The sequence below is a fragment of the Mytilus trossulus genome, chromosome 1, assembly GCF_036588685.1.
Source record: "Mytilus trossulus isolate FHL-02 chromosome 1, PNRI_Mtr1.1.1.hap1, whole genome shotgun sequence".
Taxonomy (NCBI): Eukaryota; Metazoa; Mollusca; class Bivalvia; order Mytilida; family Mytilidae; genus Mytilus; species Mytilus trossulus.
The window spans coordinates 7,788,400-7,800,386 of record NC_086373.1 but is presented as its reverse complement, the minus strand read 5'-3'; the positions used below and the strand labels follow the sequence as shown (position 1 = coordinate 7,800,386).

At 31.9% G+C, this 11,987-nt stretch overlaps 1 protein-coding gene across 1 annotated transcript; it reads left to right on the top strand.

Annotated features, from left to right (window-relative positions):
• Positions 1-6,537: 6,537 nt before the first annotated feature.
• Positions 6,538-10,470, top strand: LOC134706507 (ceramide kinase-like). The gene is made up of 8 exons (XM_063565517.1): positions 6,538-6,693; positions 6,818-6,988; positions 7,244-7,366; positions 7,579-7,642; positions 7,985-8,352; positions 8,815-9,027; positions 9,481-9,665; positions 9,945-10,470. The coding sequence occupies exons 1-8, from the start codon at positions 6,609-6,611 to the stop codon at positions 10,152-10,154; spliced, it is 1,419 nt and encodes a 472-aa protein (XP_063421587.1). The 5' UTR covers positions 6,538-6,608; the 3' UTR covers positions 10,155-10,470.
• Positions 10,471-11,987: the final 1,517 nt, after the last annotated feature.

The following is an 11,987-nucleotide window of genomic DNA, read 5'->3' as shown; positions in this document are numbered from 1 at the left end:
CAGACTGGGGTTTTCTTATTGTTGAAGGCCTATATTTGCTTACATTCCAGTCCATATGTTATATGGTGGATTTGTCAGTTTACTCTCTATATATGCGTTTTAATGTCCCTCTGGTATCTTTCAACCCTCTTTTGTCTAATTGGCAATCATAAATAGGTCTCCTTGTTTTTATATTATTGTCTCTACATAAATTTTCCAGAATTGTAAAAGTTTTATGTAGCAAAAAAAGTAATACTATTTGTACCTCAAAATACTACAGTTATCACAAATTTTATGAATGAATAAATAAAACCCCTTCGAAGAGTCATTCAATGTAAACGTCCTCGTAACAACGGTTAAACTTATGACTTCCGAAAGGTTTTTAGTATTTTTTATTTTTATAAATTATTCCAATGAAGTGTTATAATTAAGTGTGGTACTGCAAATTTGAAATTGCCTAATCACAATCAAGTTTTTGCATTTTTTCCTTTGTATCAATTGTTAAGTGAAGTACGACCGTTCAAGTAAGGCGCAGATTTTCGTTCGTTGGGGTCTTTATTTCTACCTTAAGATAGCTGAAAATTACATTATATCAAACTTAGTATTTACATGTACAAAGAAAAGACACATTTTTAACATTAGAAATATATTTTTTTTTTAATTGGGAAAGGCTTGGTCTATTTTTTCATATTGATTGAACGAGGTTAGATGAATTTAAAGAAAAAATGTACAAGCATTACCCATTGGAATATTAATGCAAATCGGTTGGTGAAAACTTGTCACCGATTTCAACAAACATCAACAAAATCACAGCAAATCAATGTAGTATACAAGCTCTAGCTCAGTTCTTGTCGGTTAATGTCTTAGGGGGCTAGGAAGGAAACAGAATTTGGAATGTTCTTTATAAAAGGATACACTTGGGTTTTCCAATAACTCTCATAAATTCGTGCCTTGATACTTTGAAATCTTGTAACCAAACTACTGCTTTTCTCCCTTGTCATATACGGATTAAAATGAGATATGATTTTTAGAATAATCTATTTGAATTATTTTTCAATATCACTCTTTTCTTCTCCCCTATCCTTTATTTCATACTATGTTCCACTTGGCCACAAAACAAAGCGCGCTCTTCGACCAGTGGCAAATTTTCTTGGCATGTTCATGACGATATATCGCAACCTAAAATGACTCAAAAAAGTTAACCAATATCCTGTTATATGCACATGATATTTGAATAAAAATAATCATAGAGACGGCCACCAACACTAGACTACATACTTCTAGCTTGGAATATGCTAATAAGAATCTTTTTGAATGAAGATGGTCTCAAGTTAAGGTTGGATCACCGAATTCTCTTCTCTCTTTTATTTCCTATCAGATTTGTGAATGAAATTTAGAGTATAAATAGAATAATAATGTATATAATTAATCTATAAACCGTAGGAGTAATTATTAAATGCCATGATAAATAATAAAACTTCAATTATTACAACAAATGAAGGATCTTTAGAAATATAATATTGCAATCAAACCAATTATTGAATATAGTATGTCTAAAATACAAATGATTATATCATAACATATATATCGAACAAAAAGATATATATTTTAGGGTTATATAAGAAGGTGGATAGATCTTCACAGACTTGATTTTGATAAAATCTAAATTGTTTCTAACAGTTGAACATAATATTGTTTGAATAGACCTTTATTGAATTGGAAAGCATGTATACATTATTATTAGGGAGGGTATAACTCTTTTCAAATTCATTGTTTGAGGCATAATTGATTAAAGATTATTGTTGGCGTCGATTTGGCATGGTGGTTTTTGTAAACTGTACAGAAAACTAAATAACAAGTTTACCGTCACGTTAATATGAATAGACTATCTTGCGGAGAAGTAATTTTCAATGTGACCTAGATCTGTCTGGGACTTAAGACGACTTGAAAATGGAAGACCATTTGATATTTTGAGTGACGTGTGGAGAACATTTTTTTTTTTATCTTTGCTATCCTTGCTATTATTTTTTTTTTTTCAGTATCGGAGTTGTTTTTAGAGCATGTTGCTTTACAAATGTGAATAATAATTGTCATTGACCTGCTTTCATTTTGTTCATTCGTTCTTTTTGTTCATTTATCTATATATTTACGATTCACAATTAATCCTTGGTATGATCTAATCATGGATGTTATACCATCAATGCCACAAATGATCATTGGCCGGTAACTGTGTGTCATTGATGACACCTGCATTGGAAGAAACAAATTTGAAAAATAGACTTTGCTTTATGTTAAATATTAGTTGTCATTGACCGCATTTTATTTCGACCATTTGTTCTATTTATTTACGATTCCCGATTAATTTTTTGATCCATAGTTGTAATACCCTCATCGCCACAAATGACCATGGGCATGTAAATGTATGTCATTGATGAACCATACATTGGAAGAAAAAAAGCTTGAAAAATCAAGGCACAAATACGTAGACTTGTGAATACTATATTCATTATGTTTGTTGTTTTGTGGGAGAAAACAAGTTAATTGAATTTCTGTCAGGTGGGATTTATGTTTATCCATTTCCCTTGAGCTCCAGACCACTAGACCACGATCGCGCCACGCTCAACGCTATCTAAAATAAATTCAGATCGTGGTGAGGTCGCGGTATGACCGGCATGAAAATATAAATTTTCGTTGCTTTTACAATGTTACTACGTCCTCATTACGCTTCTGCAACGATCCCGCTATGATTATACCACGTTCTCACTGCGCTTATTTTGCGACGTCACTATGCTTATCAAGATCTTTTTACGCTCATCACGTTCTCACTACGACCATACCACGAGTTATCCAATTGCAACACGATCTTACCACGCTTTTACTGCGATTATAGCACGTTCTTACCACGTTTATGCTTCGTTCATACTGCGATCTTTCTACGTTTTCGGCAATAACATCAACATCGTGTTCCATATAAATACAGTTTCATTCTTTCTATTTCTGATTAATACGTAAATTTCTCTGAATCAAAACAGCCATGCCATCAAAATCTAATAGAACACGTGGGCGTGGTGGTAGGAGTTGATGATGGGCAAATGGAGCTCTGATAGTAACGAATTCTGATCCAGTAGAGATGTCGGACCGACCAATCCAACCTAAATTACAATCTTTTGCTGGTCCATCAAGCTCAAATGACGATATTTTAGTGAACGATAGCAGAGATGACACAGATGTGTCAATAGATATAGGAAGATGTGGTATGAGTGCCAATGACATAACTCTCCATTCAAGTCACAATTTATAAAAGTAAACCATTATAGGTCAAGGTACGGTCTCCAACACGGAGCCTAGGCATACACCGAACAGCAAGCTATAAAGGTCCCCAAAAAATTACTAGTGTTAAACCATTCAAACGGGAAAACCAACTGTCTAATATATATAAAAACGAGAAGCATGGTTGAGCCGTTAGAGAAAATGGACAAGAAGTACTAATAACATACAGAGAAACAAAACCTGGAGAGATTTGATATATTTTATGTGAAAATGACAATGAGAATGATGGTTGTAGTATGAACGTAGTGAGGTCGTAAGAAGAGCGTGATGAGGACGACAAGGGTGTGCTAGAATCGTAATGTGGTCTTGGACAGTGTGGTGTAAACGTGGTATGGTCGTAGTGGAAGCGTAGTTGGGTTGCGGTGAGAACGTGATGGTCGTAATAACGTCGCTGTGAGATCGTAGCGCAGTCTCTCCGAATAGAATCACGCTTTCGCTACGCTCTCACTACGATTCTACTACGACCTGATTTCACCACGACCACACCACGATTGTTTTGAGCATGTTCAAAGTTGGCCACGATCATCACGATCTTGAAGACCTCAGCGTGATTGTGATACGACCTAACTGCGATCTACACGATCGTACTACGATCATCAAAATTTGCATTTTTCACAGATCGTAGTGCGATCGTGGCTAAGTGGGACTGGGGTATTAAATATAATTATGTTAATATATGTCCTACTGTGTAAATCGATTCGGCTTCGGTTTTGCACTGTTTTACAAGAATGAATTGAATGGGGGCAAATTCTACTTATCTGTGCCAGTGTACCATTCATATGATTCATAAATTATTATAGCCTTTTACAAAATACTAGTACATTATTTACATCATCGTGGTTCTCATGGTTTTAAACCAAATTGTGCTTAATAGATGAGTAACGTAAATGAAATATGAAAAATCCTTTTGACATTTTAATATCTACTTATTTATAAATATTTTTTTTGGACATTTAATATATCTGTAAACGTTAGAACACCGTTGTAGTAATGCATCTCTTACATATTTTATAATATGTATGTCGTCTAAAGAATGATGTCGACTGAAACATATTTAAAACATTGATGTATTATCATTTAATAGCAATGTAAAGAAATGATGCATTTTTTTCATTTTTTAATCAAGAAAGCCACTGAGGAAGATTAGCGGTATAATGATAAACTACTTATAATTATATAATTTAGTATTCATAACCTGACAGTATCAACTTCATTCTTTTTTAGTAAGAATCTAATTGAATCTTTAATTTTTAACAAAAACACCTGACCATGAAAAGATGATTACTTGTATTTCGAACTGTAAGACGCGTGCGGAGTTAAATTCGATGTCTCGAGTTAGGGCAGAACCTTTTCCAAAATAATCTGTTTCTGGTTTTCTCGCACATCGATCCACTTTGCAGCACCTAACTTATTTATTATTTCAAAATGTTTTTGTTTCCAAATTATTAATAAACATTTGGCATCGCTGAACTGAACAAAAGGTAAACAACGATCAATAAACAAAAAACATTAGAACGATAGACACAAAACAAAATGTTTTGCACGACGAATGGTATACTTTCTGACAGTAACTAAACGACATAAAGACTACGGAAAATATTTAGGGAGTCAATCAACAAAAGTAAGGTGTCTAAATATAATAGTTATATTTGCTTCATATGTAACCCCCAACCCACTCCTGACCCCGAAACCGTAGCTCTTATGATCCTAATGATAATTGTTGACCCTTTGCAGACAAAAGACCAGCAAATTGTCAAATGTTATTATAAGGGCTACAACAGCCACGGTTCCGGTTACCGCGGCTACCTGCCCACCATTATTATAGATTTATAAACATATTTTATTTTAATTTAATGTTAAAAGGTATTATTTGTACTCCTACATTGTTTTCTGAATGAAGGGTCGTAATACATTAAACTGCAGGAGACGTCGGACCATTTAATTTATGGCATGATTAGATCTACAAAAAGATAATCTTGTCCATGACGGGATGAAAATGAATGATTTTACAACACAAAATGTATGAAATAATTGTGAACATTGGTGAGAGAGCATATAGAGAAAGAAGAAAATAAAGAAACACCCCCCCCCCCCACCCAACACCTACAACACCTACACCAACAAAATAAAAAAATTGTTCATGACATACAAATTTAAAACAATACTTTAAAATAATAAGCGTTAAGATGTCATATTTTTTGGGGAAATCTTTTTATAACATTCATCATGTAATCGTTGTATTTATCAATCAATCGTAAAGCAAAAGTTTCAAAGGAAATGACAATGCACATCAATTGATGATTGTTACAAACATTCCGCTTCAATTTGTTATATGTCTATAAAATGTCATGATAATTTTGAAATACGAGAAAATAATTTTGAAGCGTAAAATACTATGGGTTACATATTTTCGGCATCAACTTTTTTCTAGGTAAAGAAGTTGTACCGAACCCTCAATAGTGCAATTGCGTAATACTGTATATGTAATATTGTCGGTTCGGTTACTTGCTAATTTATTAACATGTAGTAGCTATGCATTGATAGGTGTCCCTCTGTTATCCAACTGTTTAGGTTTATAGCGTACACTGCTGTAATTATGTTTCAAATCCATTCCAATGTAATGGGTACATGTATATAACATTTAAAAATCCACAAGAACGAGAAAAAACTGTGAATTCAGGCCTAGCGTGTAAGACGTTTTCTGACCCAGACAAGCCTCGTCAGTGACTTAAAGTCTCACTTACTCGATTGTTAAATATTTCCAGTTTGTTTATTTGTTGAATAATAACCTACATATAAGTTTGCAATGCAATATTCTAATTACCTTGAGATCAATAACAGGGAAATATATATTTAAATATATATAAGAAAAACATTATTAAGTATAAAAATTATATAGAGAGAAACTAGCACCTTAAGATTTAAAGATACTTTCAACTACTAGTATATTACAAGGTTAGATAAACTCTTTATTCAATGCTCTGGCCTGTATCAATGTTTATTTTTCCTTACATTTTGTTTTTTTCCCTCTCTACAACCAAATACAGTAAAAATAATTATTTCCTAATGAAAGAAAATTAATGCTTACATGTGTATAGTTTGTGCATATATTCAATTGATAAATATATCCGGTTTACTACTCCCACAATTGCATTCTAAGTAATGTATATATAGGTTTTCCGGATCAAATTCTATTTTTAAATCTGGAAATCACCGAATGTCACATATATCTGACTTACATTTTCGTGGCCACTTCATTTTAACATCGTACTTGATAATAATTGAACAAGCAAATAAAAATGTTTCATGTTGGTCACAAATCCGTCGACGTAAGCTTGTGTGATGGAGTATTGACTGTAGCAACACCAGAGAATGATGTACTTGGTAAGAAGCTTAAGCAAATACAAGCAAAATTAAAGACTATAATTTAAAAAAATAGTTCGTTCTTGTTCTTTCATCGGATATATATTCTATATATGTTTTAAACAATCGCATATATTTTTTTCAGTATCAATTGAAATTCGCCGCATGTTAAAGGTGAATCTTAAAGATGGAAGCTTGACCGTTTATTATGTGGAGAAGACAAAAAACAAAACTTTGAACATGAGGACAATCTCTCTGGATGCTGACTTTGAGGAACTACAACAACTTTATCGTGATTTGGAAACTAAATGCAAAGGTAATTCAGTCAAAATACACTATTCAATGTCGAAAAAGGTGGATAAAAAAGCGTGGATTTTTTTCAGTTTCTGACATGTTCGTTACACGTACAATTAAGTTGATAAAAGTTGTAATTTGTTCTAAACTTCCTTTTTTATGGTAAATGTAAATATTAAAAACATTGTATATTATAATTCTATCTATAAAATAAATCATAAAAAGCTTTTTAATTATCTTACTAAAAACTTATATAAGTATTTTATCATTACTACAGGTCGTCCAAAAAGTTTGTTGGTAATTATCAATCCTAATGCGGGAAAGAAGAAGGGAATTAAGGTGTATAAGAAGATTGCTGATTCTCTGTTTCAACTTTGTGGTGTCAAAACACACGTAATTGGTAAGTCTGGCTTGTTTTTAACCATGGACAATATTCATTAAAGACTCAATCTAAAATCAGTAATGTAAAACTAGTATTAAATTGTATCATATTTATTTGTATATATTTCTTTTATGATTTAACGATTTACTTTTCCTTTTGCATGGTTGTTCTAACCTTGTAGATAATTTTTCGTTGTGACCTGTTTTTCATTGCAAACAATTTTCTTTTAGTAACAAGCAAACAGAATGAACCCACGGATATTTTGAAGAACTACGACCTTTCAAAGATAGACGGGTACGTGTGGCGTATAACATTAAAGAAATAAATTATATAAAGATACTGTTTGTTAAGGTATATAAGTATATAAAACAAACATTCAATACCAGCTTACATATTTAAACACGCTACTACTTTATGCAATTTGCATATAGAACAAATTAAAAGAAATTTAAATAAGAGCTGCACTATTTTAACTATGATATTTGTAGATCTTTGTAAAGTGATATTTCGATAGATCAGAAAGACATTTATTGTTTAAAAGTTTACCTTCAGTCCTTTGTTATGCGATATTTTAATAGATCAGAATGGCTTTCATAGAGGTATACCTTTCATTAATTGAGTTAAATTACTTTATAGGATTGTCACAGTAGGAGGTGATGGACTATATTGTGAGTGTATGAACGGATTGGTTAAGAGAGTACAACAAGACAACAGTGTGAACCTTGATAATCACAACGCTAATATTGTTTCGTCTGCTCTTCCTATTGGCATAATTCCAGCAGGATCTGGTGACGTCATCGTGCAATATCTCCATGGAACGAGATGCGCACGTACTGCTGTTTTGCATATCTTATTAGGAAACCATGTTGATTCCAATATTGTCAGTGTTCATGCAGGAAGACATTTATTGTCTTACTCAGCCTTAGTTCTTGGATTTGGACTGTTTGGTGATATGATGCACGACTGTGAAAAGTTCAGATGGATGGGTCCTTCCCGATACAACAGTAAGCCATTTTATTTTCAAATAAAAAAAATATTTAGATTTTTCTGTTATTATTAAATTATTAATATTTCATTGCTGTTTTGTATAACAGTAATAAAAAAAGATGTCGTATGATTGCCATTGAGATAACTGTCCACAAGAGACCAAAATGACACAGAAATTAACAATTATAGGTCACCGTTGACGTACAAGTAATTTTTTCTCTTTGCTTTTACAAGTTCAGCTTATAATTTTTATAAGAATATTGTCGCAATTTGTGTTTTAACGTATCCAAATTTAAGACTATTACATGAACACATAGGCCAACATAAATGGGAAAACATTCACTTACGTAGAATATGTAGTGTAAAATTGTCCAACAGCTTCTCATAGACTTGATGCCCTTCTATTGTAAAATAAAGTAAAAAATAGAAAAGATTTATTATGTCTCGGCCTCCATAATATCTGTATGTTTCCTTTGTAGTAATTCCCTTGGGAAGTATGTTGAAGAGGAGAGAGTTTGATGTAGAAGTTGAATACCACCCTTTAACACAGAAGGAAAAGCCCAAACCAGCACGTCTTTATGGGAGACAGATATCATTACCAAATGGATTCTTATCACAGCGGTCAAAATTACAAAGAAAGCAAAGGACAAAATCATCTTCCGATCTCCAGAAAGAAAGTTCTGTCAATGAAGGTATAATTTTTAAATTGTTATTTGGATGGAGAATTGTCTCATTGGCACTCACACCACATCTTCCTATATCTATATATGTAATTTTTGGACTATAATAAAGATATTTTTAATTCATGAAGTCAGCTTAAAAAAATATTATTATATAAAGGAAAAAAACTTTATTAGAATTATTTCATTTTGTATAACATCAAAACATACGAGAAATAAGTTTTAGCATATAATTTTATTTATAAAAAATCAACTTTAAAATTTTCATAGTTGTAGTACTGGATTTTAAATAAATCTGTTTTTCGAAGTCAAAAATAAACCTGATGATTTATGGTTTATTTTCGTTTTTACAATGATTTATTTACAATATGTTATGTTAAGAGAAGTATAAAATGCAAAAATATGTGTTGCTTCATCTCTTTTTCTAAGTATATGAAAATTAAAAAAAGACCATTTTGTTTCCAGATTTGGTAAAAGAAGAAGGAAGGATATATGCAGTCGATTCCCATGCTATTATGATGAAAGAAAAATCCGGTAGAATGACGCCTCATTTTGGTCAAAATTCCCTGATGGTGTATACCACACACAAATGTACATTGCCAGACCACGTGTCTCAGCTTACTAAAGTTAAAAATGAAAAACCAGATTGTGTAAGTATAATTCATTTAATAATAAAATATCAGAAATTATTTCAATAATGTTGACCTGAAAAACAAATTATTTTACATGCAGACAAATTATAAAAAAATAATTTTATCAAATGTCAATACGTGTGTTGTTTTAAAGCAATCTAAACGTAAATGTCATTGTTTAACAGATGATGCATTAATTCAACAAATAATATATAATTGTCAATTATAAAATTTTTACTGTTCTTGATAAATTTTATCGTTAACTTTCATTGATATAAAATGTGTCTTATTTTGCAGTATGATTACAAATTCGTCAGCAAACATGAAGTATCCGGCTACAAAGTAAAGTTGCTGAATGCCACTGTGAATACAGCTGGTAACAACAAGGAACTTCAGAAAGACTATTATATCAATTGTGACGGAGAATGTATTCGATTAAAAGAACCCGAATTTAATGTTAAATTGCACAGAAACGCAGTGAAATTTTTTGGAGACTTTGCAGACTGAGACAACAATGATCCTGAATATTGTTGGGGACTTTTCAGATTGAGACGACAATCCCATATGTCGTGACTTATTTGACATAAACAGTCATATTTAGATAGATCTTTCACACTGGGTGGAAGAATACATTTCCCAGCGAAGATATACCATAGTTAGCTGACAAATAATCAGTAGGCATAATACATGGTGGTTAGTGGATTTAGGAGCGTTTATTTTTTAATTGCTGAAAACATATAATTGGTCATGAGTTTTACAACTTGTTCTGTTGATGAACCTACAACTATGACTTTGAATGCCTTTTGTTTTTAAATAAAAATTGTACGACATTTAACTTTATTATCAGTATCAATAGTTTGTAAGTATCTTATCATTCTTGATTTTGTTTTACGGTGTTCGTTATTGTTTTTCTTTGTTATAGCCAAGCTTATGGGTAGATATCTTTTTACTTCTTCTGTGCTAAATGATGGCTTTTTCAACAATCTGCGTGGAAATCTTGTAATTCGAATTTTGTTTTATATTATAATGCTGGTGGATTGATTTTTCTAACCTGTGTGATATTTTGGTTCACTGTCCTTGACAACCTTACGTCAATTAATATTCTGAGTTGTAAGATAAACGTAACCGAGACAACAACATTACCACACAACACTAAAACGGCATCTTGTTTATGAGGTCTTTAAACAGCTGTGTACAAAAGGAAAATATCTATATGCTATGATATGCCATGATTTGTCTAGAAGTTACTCCATATTCATCTTTTTTTTATCTGAATCTGAAAGGATTTAAACAAAATCCACAAAATAAAAACTGAAGTTATATTTGATAATGTGATGTTAGTAAATTTCGAACATCAATGCCACAATCAGTACATAACTACACTATATAATGCTATGCCTAAATGATACCAACTAACTAAACGGATGTATACGTCCAACCAACGAAGGCAGATGTATACATTTGCCAAAAAGAAACAGATGTTTACTGTGGACCCAAAAAAAAACAGACGAAAACTATTGACCAACAAAACTGACATATTCGACCAAAATAAAGAACAGATGCATAAGTCCGACCAAGAAATATCAGACGTATACGTCTTGCCAACAAAAGAACTCAAACTTTGAGTAAAGTGAACTTCAATCAGATACTTTTTTGATGTATTTTGTTATGTGATTTTGCCATGTGATTATGGACTTTCCGAATTGATTTTCCTCTAAGTTCAGTATTTTTGTGATTTTATTTTTTCCCATCAAAAACGTAATTGATAATAACGGAATGGTATTTTTAGCATGCTTCCCAATTGAATAGAAAACATACAAAGAGAAGAAAAATGTACAAATGATAAATTTGAAGACACATATTGTAGTCGTGTATTAAACTGTAAATGTAGCCGTAGAGTGGATGTTAACCCAAAAATAAAGATTTGAAGGTTATTTATTTGACCTTTTTGGCTTAAGGTTTCCCGTTATGTGTTTTAAATACACCTTATCGCTAATTCCGGCTGACCCGGCCGCTTGAACTTTTGACGCATACAAGAATCACTTTGTCATTGAGTCGTGAGATATTTTGTATTGTGACGTCAAAATTTTACGGGAACCTGTGTGTGTGTTCATTTTGTTTGAATCAGGCATTACTTTATAAAGAAGTGTAATACATTGTGATTTGTCTAACAGATTTTCTACGCGTAGTTATATTTGATATTTCACACACATCATTGCTATTTATATAACAACTTTTAACATAATTTAGATTTATCATTATAGACTGAAGTGCTAAACTTGTAACTACCTTTGAACTCGTTTATTTTTGTATCAATTACTGAATAATTGGAATTTTCAA

Excerpts from the sequence above, each read along its gene's own strand:
- LOC134706507 (XM_063565517.1), top strand. The coding sequence starts at position 6,609 with ATGTTTCATGTTGGTCACAAATCCGTCGACGTAAGCTTGTGTGATGGA. Across the intron at positions 6,989-7,243 it reads TTTGGAAACTAAATGCAAAG|GTCGTCCAAAAAGTTTGTTG; the intron begins GTAATTCAGTCA and ends TCATTACTACAG. Across the intron at positions 9,666-9,944 it reads AAAATGAAAAACCAGATTGT|TATGATTACAAATTCGTCAG; the intron begins GTAAGTATAATT and ends CTTATTTTGCAG.